The 23342-nt window shown below is 47.0% G+C and overlaps 1 protein-coding gene across 2 annotated transcripts in view; it reads left to right on the plus strand.

Annotated features, from left to right (window-relative positions):
- The first annotated feature begins 3625 nt into the window (after positions 1 to 3625).
- Positions 3626 to 23342, plus strand: part of NUP85 (nucleoporin 85) — a 43837-nt gene continuing 24120 nt past the window's right edge. Inside the window, exons 1-4 of one of the 2 annotated variants that reach the window (XM_039476675.2) lie at positions 3626 to 3742; positions 12017 to 12110; positions 18573 to 18735; positions 21426 to 21496. In XM_039476675.2, the coding sequence (XP_039332609.1) occupies positions 3710 to 3742; positions 12017 to 12110; positions 18573 to 18735; positions 21426 to 21496 (361 nt within the window). In that variant the 5' untranslated portion in view covers positions 3626 to 3709. The remainder of the gene's footprint in view (positions 3743 to 12016; positions 12111 to 18572; positions 18736 to 21425; positions 21497 to 23342) is intronic. The other variant, XM_039476677.2, reaches the window with a different exon arrangement.

Here is a 23342-nt window from a genome sequence, read left to right on the forward strand (position 1 = left end):
TGAGATGGAGTTTCGCTCCTGTTACCCAGGCTGGAGTGCAATGGCGCAATCTTGGCTCACTGCAACCTCCGCCTCCTGGGTTCAGGCAATTCTCCTGCCTCAGCCTCCTGAGTAGCTGGAATTACAGGCACGCGCCACCATGCCCAGCTAATGTTTTGTATTTTTAGTGGAGACAGAGTTTCTCCATGTTGGTTAGGCTAGTCTTCAACTCCTGTCCTCGGGTGATCTGCCTGCCTCTGCCTCCTAAAGTGCTGGGATTACAGTCATGAGCCACTGCGCCCGGCGATAATTTTTTTCTTTTTTTTTTTTTTGAGATGGCATTTCACTCTTGTTACCCAGGCTGGAGTGCAATGGCGTGATCTCGGCTCACCATAACCTCCGCCTCCTGGGCTCAGGTGATTCTCCTGCCTCAGAGGCGATTCTCCTGCCTCAGCCTCCTGAGTAGCTGGGATTACAGGCACCTGCCACCATGCCCAGCTAATTTTTTGTATTTTTAGTAGAGACGGGGTTTCACCATGTTGACCAGGATGGTCTCGATCTCTTGACCTCGTGATCCACCCACCTCAGCCTCCCAAAGTGCTGGGATTACAGGCTTGAGCCACCGCACCCGGCCGCGTATTTTGAATTATTTGAAATAAATGTTCAAAAGAGGACTTCATGGGTCAAAGTACATATTTGTGTGACTGCTGATAATAGATATCTACTTTGTTTTCCAAAATAATTATGTGTCTTGAAATGATTGTGTATTTATTTCTTTGCAGACTAAGGAGCATTAGTTTTATTAGGATGCATTAAAATGTATACACTTAAGACTTTACCAGCCTGGGTGTGGTGGCTCATACCTGTAATGCCAGCACTTTGGGAGGCTGAGGTGGGTGGATCACCTGAAGTCAGGAGTTCAAGTCCAGCCTGACCAATGTGGTGAAACCCTGTCTCTACTAAAAAATAAAAAAGTAGCCAGGTGTACCGGTGTGTGCCTGTAGTCCCAGCTACTTGGGAGGCTGAGGCAGTAGAATCACTTGAACTCAGGAGGCGGAGGTTGCAGTGAACCAACATCGCCTCACTGTACTCCAGCCTGGGCAGCAGAGTGAGAATGTCTCAAGGAAAAAAAAAAAAGGCCTGGAACCATGGCTCATGCCTGTAATCCCAGCACTTTGGGAGGCCAAGGTGTGCTGACCACAAGGTCAGGAGTTTGAGACCAGCCTGGCCAATATGGTAAAACCCCGGTCGCTACTAAAAAGTCAAAAATTGGCCGGGCGCGGTGGCTCAAGCCTGTAATCCCAGCACTTTGGGAGGCCGAGGCGGGTAGATCACGAGGTCGAGAGATCGAGACCATCCTGGTCAACATGGTGAAACCCCGTCTCTACTAAAAATACAAAAAACTAGCTGGGCATGGTGGTGCGTGCCTGTAATCCCAGCTACTCGGGAGGCTGAGGCAGGAGAATTGCTTGAGCCCAGGAGGCGGAGGTTGCGGTGAGCCGAGATGGCGCCATTGCACTCCAGCCTGGGTAACAAGAGCGAAACTCCGTCTCAAAAAAAAAAAAAAAAAAAAAAAAAAAAAAAAAATTAGCTGGGCATGGTGGCACGTGCCTGTAATCCCAGCTACTCAGGAGGCTGAGGCAGGAGAATTGCCTGAACCCAGGAGGCGGAGGTTGCGGTGAGCCGAGATCGCGCCATTGCACTCCAGCCTGGGTAATGAGTGAAACTCCGCCTCAAAAAAAAAAATAAATAAATAAATAAAATGATTTCTGGTTTGATTCTTGTGCAACAGATATGCTTTGTTTTAGATGATTTTTAATTCTAGAAATACTTTGCTCTTTATCTCTTAATAAGTTTCTATTATACCTCACGTTGGAGTATCGCCTGCATAATTGAAGACTTTTCCAGAGTTAAATACAATTTGAGAGTTAAATCAACCACTCTAGAGAGAGGAGGAGGAAAAGAGGGGAAGAAGCCACTGGTGGAGGAGCAGAAAGAGAAAAATAATTTGTAAGGGAATTGTTTTTCCAATGGTGTTCCATTAGGATTATCTGAAAAAGGACACATAAACGATTTCATCAAAACCTTATTCTTAGGCCGGGCGCGGTGGCTCATGCCTGTAATCCCAGCACTTTGGGAGGCCGAGGCGGGTGGATCACGAGGTCAAGAGATCGAGACCATCCTGGTCAACATGGTGAAACCCCGTCTCTACTAAAAAAAAATACAAAAAATTAGCTGGGCATGGTGGCGCGTGCCTGTAATCCCAGCTACTGAGGAGGCTGAGGCAGGAGAATTGCCTGAACCCAGAAGACGGAGGTTGCGGTGAGCCAAGATCGCGCCATTGCACTCCAGCCTGGGTAACAAGAGCGAAACTCCATCTCAAAAAACAACAACAACAACAAAAAAAACCTTTTTCTTATAAATCTATAGAGAGTTTGAGGAAGGAAAAGGTCCGTATATAGTATATGTAGTCAATATATAGAACAAGCATAGCTCTGTTAGCTGTAGTTTTCCTTTTTCACCATTCTATTAATAAGCCTATTTGAATGATTGGGTAAAATGATTGGTATACATCAGTCTTAGACCAAAAAGAATATTGCCAATACATTTTCCTCAATGCTACCTAGCTCTTGGTCAGACAATCTTAAGTACTTTTATTATCTTGAAATGGCATTTTGTCAGCCTTAAAAGAAAAATAATCAAGGAAGTTTAGAACTAAGATTTGTTTTTTTTGAGACGGAGTCTCACTGTTTTGTCCAGGCTGGAGTGCAGTGTCGAGATCTTGGCTCACTGCAACCTCCACCTCCCGAGTTCAAGCGATTCTCAGCCTCCCTAGTAGCTGGGATTACAGGCATCCGCCACCATGCCCGGCTAATTTGTATTTTTAGTAGAGACAGGGTTTCTTGATGTTGGTCAGGCTGGTCTCGAAGTCCCAGACCTCACGTAATCCGCCCGCCTAGACCTCCCAAACTGTTGGGAGTACAGGCGTGAGCCACTGTGCCCGGCCTGTATTCTAAGTAGAGAAGAGGTTTCCTCATGTTGGCCAGGCTGGTCTCGAACCCCTGACCTCCAGTGATCCGTCCACCTCGGCCTGCCAAAGTGCTGAGATTAGAGGAGTGAGCCACCGCAACCGACCTTCAGTGGTATCGATTTTGTCCGGGTGCTTCTTGTGTGTGTTCTAGTGTGGGAGTGGCGGCGATTGCTTTCCAGCACAAATCCGTTTGACTGCCGGGGTTTGAACAAGCAGCTTAGACGACACTAAAGTGGAGACCAGGATGGGGCGAGGACTCCCAGAGTTGGTAGAGGTTGCACGCTCACCGGGGGTCAAGCACCGCACGAGTTCCCACAAGTGCCGCAGCCCCAGCTCACGCACGCGCAGTCGCACCAGGGTCCTCCCGCCCCTCCCGCCGTCTCCGGGGGCCTTCTTTCCGCCCGGCGCGGGGCTGTCCGCGGTGCCGCCTGATCCTGTGCGCTGGTACCGTGAATGCAGTCTGCCCTTGGCACTCTTTTCCCTGAAGTGTTGTCGAGGCCAGGAAGGAAGGATGCACTCAGAGGACCGCAGACAGGTGGCCGTGGCTGAGAGGAGAGGCCCCCGCAGCACTGAGGGTTTGGGCTTGCAGGCGCTGCAGGAGGCGCCCTGCGGGGTCCTGTCTCAGCCATCTCTGAGCGGGAGGCCTGAGCGGGAAGCATTGGCGGTCGGGCGACTTCCAGGAAGCTAGAGTGTAGCGCTATGGAGGAGCTTGATGGCGAGCCAACAGTCACTGTAAGGGCGCCCCGAAAAGGCTTGTTCGTCCTTGCGGCTTCAGAACTGCGTCTGCTTCGTTAGTTCAGGCTTGTTTGCTTCCCTCCTGGCCGTGAGGCGCTCGTCCCCTATCCTCGACTCAGATGCCACTGTCCGAAGGTTGCAGAGTTAACGAGGTGCCCGCCCTCGAGTTGCAGTGGTCGCAGGGTTTCTGCCACCAGTCACAAGCCCTGGCCCCGAAGGTCCCACTCCATCCCTTTCCCTCCTTTGTCTTCGTGGCCTTTCTACTTCCCTCGCTTTTCCTCTTGGGCATTAGAGTGGGTTCAGCCCAAGCAGAATTGATGTTTTTTTACTAGCTATGTTCAGCTTTGCATGTTGAGCTTCGGCACATTGAGTTTCTGCCTGTGTGGTCTAAGGTTTATTGAACGTATTTATTCTCTGGGGGGACTTAAAACGGGCGCTTTGAATGAAGATACACCCAAACAGACTTTGTGTGAGCAACATGGCTGTTTATTCACCTGGGTGCGGGCTTGTTGAATCTGAAAAGAAAGTCAGCGAAGGGCAGTGAGATAGGAGTTGGTTTTATAGGTTTGGGGTGGGCAGTGGAAAGTTAGAGTGACTTGCAGCAACGGATGGGGAGGTGGTGTCCTGCACCCTAGGGTTAAGGTAGGGGGACATAAGCGGAGTTATTCAGGAGGTATGGGTTTGGGGAGGAGGGCGCCAGTGAGGTGTGGCTGTAGCCCAGGAATAGTTAAGGAGGCAGACAATTTTGCTAGGATATCTTGACCTAACAGGGGAACTGGGCAAGTGGGAATGATTAGGAAAGGGTTGCTGGCCTAATTGACACCAGACTTGGGGAGTTTTGAGAGGCCTGGAGACCTTACCGTCAATTCCCACAACAGTTATGGAGGCCAAGGAGACAGGTCCTTGAAAAGAAGGCAGTGTGGAGTGGGTGGCTCTGGGTTGATTAAGAAGGGGATGGACTTACCCACCACCAGTTACTCAAAGCGCGGTGTTTGTGATGGTCCAGGGAGCCTCTGAGATGTTCAGGCAGCAGTCTTCAGCCACCAAGCCAAAGAGATCAGGGAAAGAGTCAGCCTGAGCGCTACCGGGTTGGGCTCCTGGAGCCTTAAAGACAGCAGTTTGAGTCCGGCAGTCCCACCTCCATTGGGGTCCCACACAGACGGGACATGGTTTAGGAAGAATCCCAGTTGGGAGGCCGAGGCGGGTGGATCACGAGGTCAGGAGACCCAGACCATCCTGGCCAACATGGTGAAACTCTGTCTCTACTTATTATTTTTTTTTTTTTTTGAGACGGAGTTTCACTCTTGTTACCCAGGCTGGAGTGCAATGGTGCGATCTCGGCTCACCGCAACCTCCGCCTCCTGGGTTCAGGCAATTCTCCTGCCTCAGCCTCCTGAGTAGCTGGGATTAGAGGCACGCGCCACCATGCCCAGCTAATTTCTTGTATTTTTAGTAGAGACGGGGTTTCACCATGTTGACCAGGATGGTCTCGATCTCTTGACCTCGTGATCCACCCACCTCGGCCTCCCAAAGTGCTGGGATTACAGGCTTGAGCCACCACGCCCGGCCCGTCTCTACTTATATCCAAAAATTAGCTGGGCATGGTGGCTCGTGCCTGTAGTCCCAGCTGCTTGGGAGGCTGAGGCAGGAGAATTGCTTGAACCCAGGAGGTGGAAGTTGCAGTGAGCCGAGATCCCGCCACTGCACTCCAGACTGGCGACAGAGCAAGACTATCTCAAAAAAAAAAAAAAAAAAAAAAAAAAAAATTCCTGGGCTGCTTGGCTCAGTGGCCAGGTTCTCCGCATTTGAAGCAAGGCTTTGGGGAAGGAGGTCCTGAAGAGAAGTCTGGACGCTGTGGGTTTGGCGGTCTGAAACTTCTGTGAGCCAAGGAAGTGGCTGCAGTCTGTCTTACAGTGGAGGCAAGCATTTGTAATTCCGAAATACGCTGCCGCTGGGTAGCTTTTTCCTTATTATTGAACACCTTAAAGGTGAGGTTGATTAATTCCTGTTGTGGGGTTTGAGGGCCAGATTCTAATTTCTGTGGCTTTTTGTAATGTCAGGGACTCATTGGGTGATAAAATGCACATCAAGCATTCTTCAGGGGTGAGAGTAGAAGTAAGGATGATATTTAAGTTACTCCAGGTGAGATTATAGGCCTGGGTTAAGTATTGAAGGACCTGATGTAAAAGAGCCTAACCATTGGCTGATTTGGGAAAGGTCGGATAAAGAGGAAGGAATGTGCACCCTAACTATGCCTTTGGCTCCAGCCACCTCTCAAAGAGGGAATTGTCAGGCAGGGGTGGAGGAGGTAGCCACAGGACTAAACTGCAAGCTGGAGCACTTATGAGGTGGGGAGGTGACAGGAGGGGCATAAGGAAATGGGTTGTGGGCAGAAGAAGAGGAGAAAGGCTCTGGGGGTTGGGCTTAGGTCCTGGATAAGGGCCTGGTTCCGACAGGCAGGGAGGACAAAGGTTGGATGGGTCGATGGACAAGGAGGATTCTAGGTTGCTGGCAGAGGCAGGAGGGGCAGATGGAAGGGAGAGAAGGAAAATTTGGGATGGGTTGCATTGAGAACAGAGATTAGGGAGAGATTGGTGTGTAAAAAAGAATGCCTGGACGTAGGGAATTTGCCCATTTTACTCCAAAAGTTGTCTAGATCCTGTAGGATAGGGAAATTGTAGGTACCATTTTTTGGCCATTTAGAGCCATTGTCCAATTTATATTGTGGTCAAGCAGTATTGCAGAAGAAAATAAGATGCTGAGGTTTTAGGTCAGGTGATAGCTAGAGAAGTTTGAGGTTTTTTAGCACGTAGGCTAAGGGAGAGGAGGGAGGAATGGAGGGTAGGAGGTTGCCCATAGTTGAAGAAGAGCGGCGGAAAAAATATAAAAAAAGCAACAACAAAAAAAGACAAGAGCGGTGGAGACAAGGAAAGTGAATGCGTGACCAGCAGGTGTCCCAGACTAAATCTTGGTCTTAACCTGGGGTGAATCAGTCAAAGGGGGTGTCACCCATGTTGATCCATCACCTGTGAGTGTGAGGAGTGACCAGAGCAGATGTCTCTGCAATGATCAGTCACTGATAGAAGACTGTCTTCCCAGTTCCGTGACCTACGTAGGATTTTTTTCTGGTCATGAACGTCACAGAAAGTCCTGTCTTTCTTGTCTCCACTGAAAGGGAGAGAAAAATGAAACAGGAGACGAAGCTTGACAGGTAGCGAGAAGGGCTAAAGAGAAAAGTTGAGGCAAACCACTTACCTGAGCCGAGGATGGTGAGTAGATCTGTGGGCTGGTCTGATGAACCTAGGTCATAGATAGGTCTCTCCATGGAGGGAGCACAAGAACAGGACAGGGGTTTGGTCTCCTGTAGGAGTTCCCCCAGCCCAGGTTTCTGGCACGAAATGTTAAAACGTGCACTCTGAATGAAGAGACTGCTACCCCCCCCCCCCACAGCCCCCTAGACTTAGTGTGTGAGCAACATGGCTGTTTATTCACCTGGGTGTGGGCAGGCTGAGTCCGAAAAGAGAGTCAGTGAAAGGCCATGGGAAAGGAGTAGGTTTTATAGGTTTGGGGTCAGCAATGGAAAGTTACAGAAGTTATAGTTTAGGGCAGGGTTTTTGCAAGCTGAGATGGGGGTCATAGGTTTTCAAGCTGGGAGGAGTTTGTAGGGTACGGAGTCCAGGTTGACCTAGACCAGGTTGACCAAGGTTGGTTACAAAGTCCAATGGCCTTTTCAGTTGGGGCGGGAATAAAGAACAATAGAGAATGTCTCAAAGTGGTTGATCATTTCTTCCTCTTTTCATGGTCTTCCAGTTATTTCTGATTTTCTAGGAACTCATCTGGAGTCACAGAGGTTAACATGGCATTCATGGGGCCGTCAGTCAGCCTAAAAGAACTTACAGAGACTATTCCTATTTTATTGCTGTGCATTCAATTCCGTTTGAACTTTGAAGAGAGTATGTCAAATGTGGATAATCTGTGATGTGTATACAGAAATTCATGGGCTTTATGTAGGAGATACCTACTGTTTCTGCTGCTTGGAATGTTCTTCTCTTCCCTCTTTTTCTCGTTAACTGAAAAGTGACTGAGGCAAGTCTCAATCAGTAAAGGTTTATTTAGCTAAGGTTGAGAATCCAACCAGGAAAAGACACAGGTCACAGGAGAATGTGTGACTTGTGGGTTTTTTTTTTTTTTTTTTTTTTTTTTTTTTTGTGACTTGTGTTTTTACCAAAGATAGTTTTGGGAACATCATTAGTTAAAGAGGAAGGAGCTGCTGGGCGTGGTGGCTCACGCCTGTAATTCTTTGAGAGGCCTAGATGGGTGGATCACAAGGTCAGGAGTTCAAGACCAGCCTGGCCAACATGGTGAAACCCCATCTCTCTCTTTTTTTTTTTCTTTTTTTTATTTTGAGACGGAATTTCATTCTTGTTACCCAGGCTGGAGTGCAATGGTGCGATCTCGGCTCACCGCAACCTCCGCCTCCTGGGTTCAGGCAATTCTCCTGCCTCAGCCTCCTGAGTAGCTGGGATTACAGGCACGCGCCACCACGCCCAGCTAATTTTTTGTATTTTTAGTAGAGACGGGGTTTCACCATGTTGACCAGTATGGTCTCCATCTCTTGACCTCGTGATCTACCCGCCTCGGCCTCCCAAAGTGCTGGGATTACAGGCTTGAGCAACCGCGCCTGGCTATTTTTTTAAATTTATTTATTTTTCCTTCCTTTCTTTCTTTCTTTCTTTCTTTTTCTTTTTCTTTCTTTCTTTCTTTCTTTTTATTTTTTTAAAGATGGGGTTTCACCATGATGGCCAGGCTGGTCTTGAACTGCTGGCCTCAGGTGATCCACCCACCTCGGCCTCCCAAAGTGCTAGGAATACAGGTGTGAGCCACCGTGCCCGCTCAAAACTTTTATTTATTTATTTATATTTTTCTTTCCTTTCTTTATTTTTAAATTTTTTTTGGTTTATTTATTTATTTATATTTTTAAAAAGCCTGCAGCACCAGCATTCCCAGGTGGTCTCTCATTCGAGTACTAACCAGGCCCTACCCTGCTGACCCTGTCTTAAAAAAAAGAGTTGATTAAGCCAGATCCTTTTCTGTGTATACACATTTGGCTTAGCATTTCCTCACTTTTCTGGCTTCACTTTTCTTCAGAAAAGTGAAGAAATGCTAAGCCAAATGTGCGTTCTAGAACCCAGCACAGAAAAATGGTCCTATAAGCATTACTTTGTTGGCAAATGACATCGGTAGGCCTTCTTTGTTTTTTTGTTTTTTGTTTTTTTGAGACAGAGTTTCGCTCTTGTTACCCAGGCTGGAGTGCAATGGCATGATCTCGGCTCACCGCAACCTCCGCCTCCCGGGTTCAGGCAATTCTCCTGTCTCAGCCGCCTGAGTAGGTGGGATTACAGGCACACACCACCATGCCCAGCTAACTTTTTGTATTTTTAGTAGAGACGGGGTTTCACCTTGTTGACCAGGATGGTCTCGATCTCTTGACCTCGTGATCCACCCGCCTCGGCCTCCCAAAGTGCCGGGATTACAGGCTTGAGCCACTGCACCCGGCCCGGTAGGCCTTCTTAAGAACTGAATACAGTTGGCCGGGCACAGTGGCTCACACCTGTAATCCTGGCACTTTAGGAGGCCGAGGTGGGCGTATCACGAGGTCAGGAGATGGAGACCATCCTGGCTAACATGGTGAAACCCTGTCTGTACTAAAGATATAAAAATTAGCTGGGCACAGTGGCGTGTGCCCATAGTCCTAGCTACTTGGGTGGCTGAGGCAGGAGAATTTGCTTGAACCCGGGAGGTGGAGGTTGCAGTGAGTCCAGATTGCACCATTGCACTCCAGCCTGGGCAACAGAGTGAGACTCCGTCTCAAAGAAAAAACAAAACAAAACAAAACAAAACTGAATGCACTTAAGCACTTGTCTTGAGACCACACTAGTGCCATGGAAATTTATTATCTGCCAAAATATTAATAGATTGCCAGCTGTGTACTGGAGTCTCCTGCCCTTGTGAGCGTTCATCTGTTGACAGGGCAGATGATACCCATGTGCTAGAGTCATGCTGTTGTTGTGGTCCAGAGAAGAGTTGATGATGGTGGGTTGGATTATATTGGTAGAACAGGATTTACTAGATTAGTTGGGGGTGGTGAAGAAAAGGAAGAGTGAAGGATTGCTGCTAACCGTTGGGGAAGGCTTTGTCTCAGTACCAGTGTGGGCTGAAGTTTGAGGATGAGGATGGGCATCAAGAGTTTTGTTTTGGCTGTTGATGTTATAGATATAACTCTGTAGGTTGGGTAGCCTACAGCAGTGAGCATTAGGCTGTTGGATGTGTGAAGCTGGGGTTCAAAGGATTGAGAGTTAGAGAGAAAAATTTATCACCATTATATAGATGGCACAGAAGCTGTAGGATTCAAGGCCCCTGCCTTTTTTCAGTGATTAATGGTTCAGTTATTATTTTTTATATTTTGACTTATTTTTCTGAACCACAGATCACTAAATTATAAGGATTAGGGTGTATATTGCCTGTTCATCAGTACTTGAGAGACGACAGGCTGGGTTGAGGAGCCTAGCAAAGCTCACTTGCTTATTCAGAGATTGTTAGTGGTCCAACAGTCTGGGCTGATCGCAACCACACACAACTGTGCACATAGATCAGTATATTCACTTATGAATGAATCAGTGAATAAGTGAATGACGGGGTTTTGCTCTGTTTACCAGGCTGGAATGCAGTGGCACCATCATGGTTTACTGCAGCCTTGACCTGGGAGGCTCATGCCATCCTCCTGTCTCAGCCACTGAAGTAGCTGGGACCACAGGTATGCCTGGCTAATTTTTGTATTTTTTTGTAGAGGTGGGTTCTCCCTATGTTGCCCAGGCAGGTCTGGGATATTACAGATATGAGACACAGATCAGTACTTTTTTTTTTTTTTCTTTTTTTTTTTTTTTGAGATGGAGTTTCGCTCTTGTTACCCAGGCTGGAGTGCAATGGCGCGATCTCGGCTCACCGCAACCTTCGCTTCCTGGATTCAAGCAATTCTCCTGCCTCAGCCTCCTGAGTAGCTGGGATTACAGGCACACGCTACCATGCCCAGCTAATTTTTTTTTTGTATTTTTAGTAGAGACGGGGTTTCACCATGTTGACCAGGATGGTCTCGATCTCTCGACCTCGTGATCCACCCACCTCAGCCTCCCAAAGTGCTGGGATTACAGGCTTGAGCCACCGCGCCCGGCCCCCCAGATCACTACTTAATAACTTTCATGACTACTTATTTCCAGGATTACATCAAGTCCTTACATAAAGTTATGGATAGTTCAGGCCGGGCGCGGTGGCTTAGGCCTGTAATCCCAGCACTTTGGAAGGCCGAGGCGGGTGGATCACAAGGTCAAGAGATCTGAGACCATCCTGGTCAATATGGTGAAACCCTGTCTCTACTAAAAATAGAAAATATTAGCTGGGCATGGTGGCACGTGCCCGTAATCCCAGCTACTCAGGAGGCTGAGGCAGGAGAATTGCCTGAACCCAGGAGACAGAGGTTGCTGTGAGCCGAGATCGCGCCATTGCACTCCAGCCTGGGTAACAAGAGCGAAACTCCGTCTCAAAAAAAGAAAAAAAAGTTGACCCAGCGTGGTGGCTCAAGCCTGTAATCCCAGCACTTTGGGAGGCCGAGGCAGGTGGATCACGAGGTCGAGAGATTGAGACCATCCTGGTCAACATGATGAAACCCCGTCTCTACTAAAAATACAAAAAACTAGCTGGGCGTGGTGGCGTGTGCCTGTAGTCTCAGCTACTTAGGAGGCTGAGGCAGGAGAATTGCCTGAGCCCAGGAGGCGGAGGTTGCGGTGAGCCGAGATCGCGCCATTGCACTCCAGCCTGGGTAACAAGAGCGAAACTCCATCTCAAAAAAAAAAAAAAAAAAAGTTATGGATAGTTCTTGGAAACGGTGACTTTAAGTCAAATGATGTATAAAAAATGAATTTTTCTTTTCTTTTTTTTTTTTTTTGGGCAATATGGTGAAACTCCATCTCTACTACAAGTACAAAAAAATAGCCAGGTGTGGTGACACATGCCTATAGTTTTGGGAACTTTGGAGGTTGAGGCAGGAAAATCCCTTGAACTCAGGAAGTAGAGACTGTAGCAGGCAAGCCGAGGTTGTGCCGCCGTACTCCAGGCTGGGAGACACAGTGAGACGTTGTCTCAAAAAAAAAAGAATAGAATGACTTCAGTCAGAAGAACGTTGTTCATTTTAGATTTCTTTGTCTTATTTTTTAATAGTTGATTCCAGGTGTGAATTCCAAGAAGCACCAAATGTGTTTTGACTGGGGCCCAGGGGAAATGCTGGTGTGTGAAACCTCCTTCAACAAAAAAGGTAGGGTTTTTTTTTTTTCTTCCAAATTATCCGTCTTGAGACATTAGGTGGTTTTTCTGTTTATTACCCCAGATTTGACTAGTTGTGGACTGAAATGGTTGAATTTATTTTGTGCTGTTTTTTCTTTCCTTTGACACAACAGGGTTTTGTTGTGTCACCCAGGCTGGAGTACAGTGCGATCATGGCTCACTGCAGCCTCTACCTCTTGGGCTCAAGCGATCTCCTGCCTCGGTTGTCTTAGTAGCTGGGACTACAGGTCACCATGCCACCACATCTGGCTAATTTTTTTTTCTTTGTAGAGACGGGAGTCTCGTTTTGTTGTCTAGGCTTGTCTCACACACCTGGCCTCAAGCAATCCTGCTGCATTTCAGCATTTTTATTTTTGACATGTTAGCTATTTTAGATTTTCATTAATTTTTGAAATCTTGAAGATGTTGAATCCTGGAAAAAATTAACAATAGTCTTCATGAAAAATTTTCTTCACATTTAAAATGTCAAGCTTTTTATCCCTTTTTCCTTGTCCAAAGTGACCAAATTCCTGTCAGTAGCTCCCTTTTTTTTTTTTTTTTTTTTGAGATGGAGTTTCGCTCTTGTTACCCAGGCTGGAGTGCAATGGCGCGATCTCGGCTCACCGCAACCTCCGCCTCCTGGGCTCAGGCAATTCTCCTGCCTCAGCCTCCTAAGTAGCTGGGATTACAGGCCCGCGCCACTACGTCCAGCTAGTTTTTTTGTATTTTTAGTAGAGACAGGGTTTCACATGTTGGCCAGGATGGTCTCGATCTCTTCACCTTGTGATCCACCCGCCTCGGCCTCCCAAAGTGCTGGGATTACAGGCTTGAGCCACCGCGCCCGGCCTAGTAGCTCCCTTATTGTGAAACCTAGCAGATGTTTGGGCGTCACTTTTGTGTCCACAGCATGGATTTAACGGAATAATAATTCTGTAGGCTGAGCTGAACTGTAGCATCCAAGGTACAGATAGAGCTGGAGACTGACATGGCTTGTCCGTGGCTTGTTTTCCTAAGTTCTATCAGCTATTGGATATGAATCTTTTTCTTTTCCTGATTCAGCCTCTCTCCAGTCAAAAGATAAAACAGGCTGGAGTGCAGTGATGTGATCATGGCTCACTGCAGGCTAGACTGGGTGAGCTCAAGAGATCTTCCCATTTCGGCCTACCTACTAGCTGGGAGTATAGGCAAGTACTACCATACCTGTCTAATTCTTTTTTTTTTTTTTTTTTTTTTTTGTTAGAGATGGGGTTTCACTGTGTGTTGTCCAGGCTGGCCTCAAATTCCTGGGTTCAAACGATCTTCCTACTTCAACCTCCCGAAGTGCTGGGATTACAGGCGTGAGTCACTGAGCCTGGTCCAGTTTATATAATGTTTTGTTTGTTTGAGATGGAGTCTTGCTCTGTAACCAGGCTGGAGTGCAGTGACATAATCTTGGCTCACTGCAGACTCCGCCTCCTGGGTTCAAGTGATTTTTCCGCCTCAGCCTCCCGAGTAGCTGGGACCACAGGTGTGCGCCACCAAGCCCGGCCAATTTTTTTGTATTTTTAATAGACGGGTTTCACTGTGTTGGCCAGGATGGTCTCCATCTCTTGACCTTGTGATCTGCCCGCCTCGGCCCCCCAAAGTAGTGCAGTTTATATAATTTTTAAGTGATGCAGTTTTCTTTTTTTTTTTTTTTGAGATGGAGTTGCACTCTTGTTACCCAGGCTGGAGTGCAATGGCGCAATCTCAGCTCACCGCAATCTCCGCCTCCTGGGTTCAGGCAATTCTCCTGCTTCAGCCTCCTGAGTAGCTGGGATTACAGACATGCGCCAGCATACCCAGCTAATTTTTTCTATTTTTTTAGTAGAGATGGGGTTTCACCATGTTGATGAGGATGGTCTCGATCTCTTGACCTCGTGATCCACCCGCCTCAGCCTCCCAGAGTGCTGGGATTATAGGCTTCAGCCACCGCGCCCGGCCTGTTTTCTTGATTTTATAGTTGATTTTATGTCTCTTCTGTTGCTAAATTATTCTGTGATATGTGGATATTAAAGAGCCCAAGCTTCGCAGAGAAATAGAATCTGCCAAAGGGGTGTTGCTCAGAAGAGCATATTCTGTGAATATGTTCAAATGGCCTCTTTCCATCTTGAATGAGAAAGTCAATCAGCATTTCTAGTTTGACCTACATTGTTGGAAGCACAAGGAAAGTTTTCTTCTGTTTTTCTTTTTTTAAAAAAAGATGTGAGGTTGGCCGGGCGCAGTGGCTCACGCCTGTAATCCCAGTACTTTGGGAGGCTGAGGTGGGTGGATCACCTGAGGTTGGGAGTTCAAGACCAGCCTGACCAACATGGAGAAACCCCATCTCTACTAAAAATACAAAATTAGCCTTGGTAGCACATGCCTGTAATCTTAGTTACTCCAAAGGCTGAGGCAGGAGAATTGCTTGAACCCGGGTGGCAGAGTTTGCTGTGAACAGAGATTGCCCATTGCACTCCAGCCTGGGCAACAAGAGCAAATCTTGATCTAAAAAAAAAGAAGAAATTCCCATGAGTTGGTGGTTTATAATTTGTCTTAGTAGAGCCTTTCATTGTGTTTGCAAAATAATTTAGTCAACTTTTTTCATATATATATACAATTTATTTTTATAAGTTTTTTTGAGATGGGCTCTCACTTTGTCACCCAGGCCTGAGTGCAGTGGTAGGATCATGACTCATTGTAGCCTCAAACTCCTGAGGCTCAAATGATCCTCCTTCCTCAGTCTCCCAAGTAGCAATGTCTACAGGCATGGGCCACCATGCCTGCTAAGTCAGTTTTTTTTTTCTTTAATATTTAGGGACAGTGGCCGGGCACGGTGGCTCACACCTGTAATCCCAGCACTTCGGAGGGCAAGGCAGGCAGATCATAAGGTCAAGAGATCGAGACCATCCTGGCCAATATGGTGAAACCCCATCTCTACTAAAAATACAAAAATTAGTTGGGTGTGGTGGTGCATGCCTGTAGTCCCAGCTACTCAAGAGGCTCAGGCAGGAGAATAGCTTGAACCTGGGAGGTAGACATTGCAATGAGTGAGATCCCGCCACTGCACTCCAGTCTGGCGACACAGCGAGACTCCATCTCAAAAAAAAAAAAAAAAAAAAAAAAAAAAAAATGCCGGGCGCAGTGGCTCAAGCCTATAATCCCAGCACTTTGGGAGGCCGAGGCGGGTGGATCACGAGGTCAAGAGATCGAGACCATCCTGGTCAACATGGTGAAACCCCGTCTCTACTAAAAATACAAAAAATTAGCTGGGTATGGTGGTGCGTGCCTGTAATCCCAGCTACTGAGGAGGCTGAGGCAGGAGAATTGCCTGAACCCAGGAGGCGGAGGTTGCGGTGAGCCGAGATCGCGCCATTGCACAAGAGCGAAACTCTGTCTCAAAAAAAAAAAAAAAAAAATTTATGGACAGGATATTGCCATGTTGGCCAAGGTAGTCTTGAACAATCTTGGCCTCAAGCGATCTTACCCTGCCATGGCCTTGCAAAGTGTTGGGATTACAGGTATGAGCCATGGCACCTGGCCGGCTTAGTCAATTTTATTTATTTATTTATGTATTTATTTATTTATTTGAGACGGAGTTTCGCTCTTGTTACCCAGGCTGGAGTGTGATGGCACGATCTCGGCTCACTGCAACCTCTGCCTCCTGGGTTCAGGCAATTCTCCTGCCTCAGCCTTCTGAGTAGCTGGGATTACAGGCACGCACCACTATGCCCAGCTAATTTTTTGTATTTTTAGTAGAGACGGGGTTTCACCATGTTGACCAGGAGATCTCTTGACCTCGTGATCCAACCGCCTCAGCCTCCCAAAGTGCTGGGATTACAGGCTTGAGCCACCGTGCCCGGCTTATTTATTTACTTATTTATTTATTTGATGAGATGGAGTTTCGCTCTTGTTACCCAGGCTGGAGTGCAATGGCGCGATCTCGGCTCACCGCAACCTTCGCTTCCTGGATTCAAGCAATTCTCCTGCCTCAGCCTCCTGAGTAGCTGGGATTACAGGCATGTGCCACCATGCCCAGCTAATTTTTTGTATTTTTAGTAGAGACGGGGTTTCACCATGTTGACCAGGATGGTCTCGATCTCTTGACCTTGTGATCCGCCTGCCTCAGCCTCCCAAAGTGCTGGGATTACAGGCTTGAGCCACAGCGCCCGGCCTATTTATTTATTTTTTGAGATGGAGTCTTGCTCTGTTGCCCAGGCTGAAGTGCAGTGGTGTGACTTGTCTCACTGCAAACTCCACCTCTTGGGTTCAAGTGATTCTCATGCATTAGCCTCCAAGTAGCTGGGACTATAGGCATTTGCCACCATGCCTGGCTAATTTTTTTATTTTTATTTTTATTTATTTATTTTTTTTTGAGACGGAGTTTCACCCTTGTTACCCAGGCTGGAGTGCAATGGCACGATCTCGGCTCACCGCAACCTCCGCCTCCTGGGGTCAGGCAATTCTCCTGCCTCAGCCTCCTGAGTAGCTGGGATTACAGGCACGCGCCACCATGCCCAGCTAATGTTTTGCACTTTAAGTAGAGACGGGGTTTCACTATGTTGACCAGGATGGTCTCGATCTCTCGACCTCGTGATCCACCCGCCTCGGCCTCCCAAAGTGCTGGGATTACAGGCTTGAGCCACCGCGCCCGGCGCTAATTTTTTTATTTTTAATAGAGACAGGGTTTCACCATGTAGGCCAGGCTGGTCTCGAACTCCTGATCTCAGGTGATCCACTGGCCTCAGACTCCCACCACTCCCATCCCTTAGTCAATTTTTGACTTTTTGCTTTGGAGTAATGATACTATAAAAGTAATATGAAAAACATGCATGCTTGAATATGCCTGAAAAAAAGAAAAAAGAAAAAAAAACAATTCAGGCATGGTGGCTCACACTTGTAATTCCAGCACTTTGGGAGGCCAAGGCAGGCGGATCATGAGGTCAGGAGATCGGGACCATCCTGGCTAATATGGTGAAACCCTAAGTTACTAAAAAGACAAAAAATTAGTCTGGCATGGTAGTGCGTGCCTGTAATCCCAGCTACTCAGGAGGGTGAGGCAGGAGAATTGCTTGAACCCATGAAGCAGAGGTTGCAATGAGCCAAGATTGCACCACTGCAGTTCAGCGTAGGCGGCAGAGAGAGACTCCATTTTAAAAAATAAAATAAATAAGTAAATAAATAAATAACAATATTTGCTTTGCGGCCAGGCGAGGTGGCTTACATCTGTAATCGCAGCACTTTGGGAGGCTGAGGCAGCCGGATCACCTGAGGTCAGGAGTTTGAGACCAGCCTGGCCAACATGGTGAAACTCCATCTTTACTAAAAATACAAAAATTCCAGTACTTCGCTAGGCTGAGGTAGATGGATCACGAGGTCAGGAGTTCAAGACCAGCCTGGCCAACATAGTGAAATCCTGTCTCTACCAAAAATACAAAAATTAGCCAGGTATGGTGTCATGCACCTGTAGTTTCCAGCTATTTGGGAGGCTGAGACAGGAGTATCACTTCAACACAGGAGGTGGAGGTTATAGTGAGCCAGACAGCACCATTGCACTCCAGCCTGGGCGACAGAGGGAGACTTCATCTCAAAAAGAGAAAAAAAATAACAAAATTATCTAGATGTGGTAGCATATGCCTGGTAGTCTCAGTTACTCAGGAGGCTGAGGCAGGAGAGTCACTTGAACCCAGGAGGTGGAGGTGGCAGTGAGCCGAGATTGTGGCACTGCACTCCAGTCTGGGTGACAGAGTGAGACTCAATCTCCAAAAAAAAAAAAAAAAAGTTTTGGCTAGCTTTGGTGGCTTCACGCCTGTAATCTCAGCACTTTGGGAGACCAAGGAGGGCGGATCACCTGAGGTCAGAAGTTTGAGTCCAGCCTGGCCAAAATCCTATCCCTACTAAAAATACAGAAATTAGTCGGGCGTGGTGGCGAGCATTTGTAATCCCAGCTACTCCAGAGGCTGAGGCTGGAGAATTACTTGAACCCAGTTGGTGAAGGGTGCAGTCAGTGGAGATTTTGCCATTGCACTCCAGCCTGGGCAGTAAGAGTGAAGCTTCCTTCAAAAAAAAAAAAAAGATTTTTTTTTTTTTTTTTAGGTGGAGTTTCGCTCTTGTTACCCAGGCTGGAGTGCGATGGCGCAATCTCGGCTCACCGCAACCTCCGCCTCCTGGGTTCAGGCAATTCTCCTGCCTCAGCCTCCTGAGTAGCTGGGATTACAGGCACGCACCACCATGCCCAGCTAATTTTTATATTTTTAGTAGAGACGGGGTTTCACCATGTTGACCAGGATGGTCTCAATCTGTCGACCTCGTGATCCACCCGCCTCAGCCTCCCAAAGTGCTGGGATTACAGGCTTTAGCCACCGCGCCCGGCCAAAGATGTTTTTTTTTTAGAGTCGATTTACTCTTGGGGATGATCATAATAAATGTTAAATTTTTTGTTTCTGTTTTGTTTCAGAAAAATCAGAGATGGTGCCAAGTTGCCCCTTTATCTATATCATCCGGAAGGATATAGATGTTTACTCTCAAGTATTGAGAAAACTCTTCAATGAATCTCATGGAATCTTTGTGGGCCTCCAGAGAATTGAAGAAGAATTGACTGGAAAATCCAGAAAATCTCAGTAAGTTGGTTGCTGTTTGGTGTTGAAGCCCAGGCTACCTTGTGAAAAGCCAAATAAAGTACATTGTTGTCTTTTTGTGTGTTTTATGAGTTGCCTTAAGAGACTCCTAATTGTAGTGTGAGGCCATAGTACTGGACAGTGTACATCAGCAGTGATGGGAAGTCTTAGCGGAAATGTACAAATGCTGTTGATTGGCTGGCTTGACAAGCTTTTATATTCCTGTTTTACTTACTCTCTAAAGAAGAAAATTTAGGCCACTGAAGCATGTGAGAGTCATTCAATGAGGTCCCATTGTCGGGAGATTTGAAAATTAACATAAACATAATAGTTTTGTCTCTAAAAAATTACAGTTGAGACGTTATTTGACAATAGACCAGAAAACTCTTGTACTATTTATAGATTAGGATTTTCTTGAATTGTCATTCAAAACCTCATCATTTTTAGCGTGGTACTTGTTTTTTTTTTTTTTTTTTTTTTTTTTTGAGACAGAGTTTCGCTCTTGTTATCCAGGCTGGAGTGCAATGGCGCGATCTCGGCTCACCGCAATCTCCGCCTCCTGGGTTCAGGCAATTCTCCTGCCTCAGCCTCCTGAGTAGCTGGGATTACAGGCACGCGCCACCATGCCCAGCTAATTTTTTTAGATTTTTAGTAGAGACGGGGTTTCACCGTGTTGACCAGGATGGTCTCGATCTCTCGACCTAGTGATCCACCCGCCTCCGCCTCCCAAAGTGCTCGGATTACAGGCTTGAGCCACCGCGCCCAGCTGAGTGGTACTTGTTAATTGTAAACTTTTGGGACCCACTTCAGATTATTAAAATCAAAATCTCTAGTCAGATCTTAAAATCTCCAGCACACTGGAGCTTGAGAACTCCTGTGTTAGATTTTTATCAGTGTCCCTTCACGTGGCTGGCACATGGCAGTGTTGGTATATTACTTCCTTGATAAGCTTTTCACAAATGAATCATTCTGGACAGTACCCAGGTCAGGTCAGCTTCTGTGTGAGTGTGTGTGAGAGTGATTATTGTTTTGTTTTGTTTTTTTATTGAACAGATGTTCAACATTCAAAACATACTGTTTTTCTTTGTTTTGTTTTGTTTTTGTTTTTTGAGACAGAGTCTCACTCTGTTACCTAGGCTGGAGTGCAGTGGTACAGTCTCGGCTCACTGCAGCCTCTGCCTCCCAGGTTCAAGTCATTCTACCTCAGCCTGCCGAGTAGCTGGGATTACAGGTGTGTGCCACCACATCTGGCTAATTTTTGCATTTTTAATAGGGATGGGATTTCATCATGTTGGCCAGGCTGGTCTGGTCTTGAACTCCTGACCTCAAGTGATGTGTGCCTGCCTCAGCCTCCCAAAGTGCTGGGATTATAGGTGTGAGCCACTGCACCTGGCCTGATTATTGGTTTTAAGGGACTCTGGTGGAAAATACTGGTGAGTCTGAGAAATCTATTGTCACTTCTAGAAAAAAAATGTCCAAAAGTCCTGTAATGCCTTGAAGGCAGGAGATCCTGTCTTGTTTTTTTTCGTTTTTTTTTTTTTGAGACGGAGTCTCGCTCTGTCACCCAGGTGTAGTGCAATGGCACTATCTCAGCTCACTGCAACCACCACTTCCCAGGTTCAGGTGATTCACCTGCCTCAACTCTCCTGAATAGCTGGGATTACAGGTGCCCTCCACCATACCCAGCTAACTTTTTTTTTTTGAGACAAAGTCTCACTCTGTTTCCCAGGCTAGAGTGCTGTGGCATGATCTCGGCTCACTGAAACCTCTGCCTCCTGGGTTCAAGCAATTCTTCTGTCTCCGCCTCCGGAGTAGCTGGGATTACAGACACATGCCACCACACCCAGCTAATTGGGTTTCACCATGTTGGCCAGGATGGTCTCTATCTCTTGACTTTTTGATCCACCCGCCTCAGCCTTCCGAAGTGCTGGAATTACAGGCATGAGCTACTGCTCCTCGCCAATTTCTGTATTTTTTTTTTTTTTGAGACGGAGTTTCGCTCTTGTTACCCAGGCTGGAGTGCAATGGCACGATCTCGGCTCACCACAACTTCTGCTTCCTGGGTTCAAGCAATTCTCCTGCCTCAGCCTCCTAAGTAGCTGGGATTACAGGCACGCGCCACCATGCCCAGCTAATGATTGTATTTTTAGTAGAGACGGGGTTTCACCATGTTGACCAGAATGGTCTCGATCTCTTGACCTCGTGATCCACCCGCCTCGGCCTCCCAAAGTGCTGGGATTACAGGCTTGAGCCACTGCGCCCGGCCCAATTTTTATATTTTTAGTAGAGACGGAGTTTCAGCAGGTTGGTCAGGCTGGTCTGGAACTCCTAACCTCAGGTGATCCACCTTGCTCCACCTCCCAAAGTTCTGGGATTACAGGCATGAGCCAGTAGACCCAGCCAGTAAATATCTTTATGCATCTTTTTTATTTTTTTGAGACAAGATGTAACCAGTCGATTTCATCTGCAATAGTTAATGTCCGTATGGATTTGTGGATGTTAACTTTAGTCCAGGGGTTGTTTCGTGGTGTTTTATTTTGTTGCTTCAGTTGTTCCAGCTTCGGAAAGGGGCTCCTACACAATGGCTCCCTTCTTTCTTTCAGCAAATTCCTACATTTATTTGAGTGTTTCCTTCCTTTGTGGCACCACAAGATGTTCCGGGCTCATCTTGTGTGTCATTTCATTTTTTGTAGGTTGGTTCGAGTGAGTAAAAACTACCGATCAGTCATAAGAGCGTGTATGGAGGAAATGCACCAGGTTGCAAGTAAGGATTTTGTGTGTGTATGTGTGTGTGCATGTATGTGTATGTGTGTGCAAATGTATATGTGTGTGTGCGGCAGTATTTTAAGTAAATATAAGTAGTGTGAGGTAACGTTGGATTGATCTTCCAGTCCACAATTTACATTTCTGTCTTTCACAATCCTTACTCTTTTGGTAATAATGTTTTGTTTTGTTTTGCTTTGACACAGTTTCACTCTTTTTGTCCAGGCTGGAGTGCAGTGGCATTTCAGCTCACCGCAATCTCTGCCTCCCTGGTTCAAGCGATTCTTCTGCCTCAGCCTCCCGAGTAACTGGGATTACAGGCATGCGCCCCCACACTCAGCTAATTTTGTATTTTTAGTAGAGATGTGATTCCTCCATATTGTTCAGACTGGTCTCAAACTCCTGACCTCAGGTGATCCACCTGCTTTGGCCTCCCCAAAGTGCTGGGATAATAGGCATGAGCCACCACACCCAGCCTTGTTTTTTTCTTTCTTTTCAGATGGAGTCTCACTCTGTCTCCCAGGCTGGAGTGCAGAGGCGCGATCTAGGCTCACTGCCACCTCCACCTTCTGGGTTCAAGCGATTAGCCTCCCAAGTAGCCTTGACCTTCCAAGTAGCTTGGGACTACAGGCACGTGCCACCATGCCCAGCTAATTTTTTGTATTTTTAGTAGAGACTGGGTTTCACCATGTTAGCCAGAATGGTCTTGATCTCCTGACTTTGTGATCTGCCTGGCTTGACCTCCCAAAGTGCTGGGATTACAGTGAGTCACTGCGTTCGGCCTGGTAATCATTTTGAAATTTTTTTTTTTTTTTTTTTGTCTTGAGTCTTGAGTGTCATTGTCGTCCTGGCTAGAGTACTGAGGGGTGATCTCAGCTCACTGCAACCTCCACCTCGCAGGTTCAAATGATTCTCCAGCCTCCTGAATAGCTGGGATTACAGGTGCATACCACCAAACCCAGCTAAGTTTTGTATTTTTAGTAGAGATGGGGTTTCACCATTTTGGCCAGGTGGTCTTGAACTCCTGGCCTCAAGTGATCCGCCTGCCTTGGCCTCCCAGAGTGCTGGGATTACAGGCATGAGCCACAGTGCCTGGACTTTATTTTTTTTTTTGAGACAAGATTGCCCTGGCTGGAGTGCAAAGACACAATTATGGCTCACTGCAGCCGTGGCCACCTGTCCTCATGTGATCTTCCCACCTAAGCCTCCCAAGTAGTTGGGACTACAGGTGTGCACCACCATGCCCGGCTAATTAAAGAAAAATGTTTTCCCTCTTTTCCTCAGAGATTTTGTTCTGATAATTTTTTTTTTTTTTTTTTTTTGAGACGGAGGTTTGCTCTTGTTACCCAGGCTGGAGTGCAATGGCGTGATCTCGGCTCACCGCAACCTCTGCCTCCTGGGTTCAGGCAATTCTCCTGCCTCAGCCTCCTGAGTAGCTGGGATTACAGGCACACGCCACCATGCCCAGCTAATTTTTAGTATTTTTAGTAGAGACGGGGTTTCACTATGTTGACCAGGATGGTCTCGATCTCTTGACCTCGTGATCCACCCGCCTCGGCCTCACAAAGTGCTGGGATTACAGGCTTGAGCCACCGTGCCCGGCCTGTTCTGATAATTTTTAATTTTTTTTGTAGAGACGTGGTTTACTTAATTTTGCCCAGGCTAGTCTTGAACTCCTGGGCTCAAGCAGTCCTTTCACATGAGCCTCCCAAATGTTGGGATTATAGCTGTGATCCACTGTACTTGGCATGTGAGAGACCTTTATGTTGTCTATGTTACAGTTGAAAGTGCCAGTTGTGCCAGGTGTGGTAGCTCACACCTGTAATCCCAGCATTTTGGGAGGCTGA

This window comes from Saimiri boliviensis, chromosome 17 (assembly GCF_048565385.1).
Source record: "Saimiri boliviensis isolate mSaiBol1 chromosome 17, mSaiBol1.pri, whole genome shotgun sequence".
Taxonomy (NCBI): Eukaryota; Metazoa; Chordata; class Mammalia; order Primates; family Cebidae; genus Saimiri; species Saimiri boliviensis.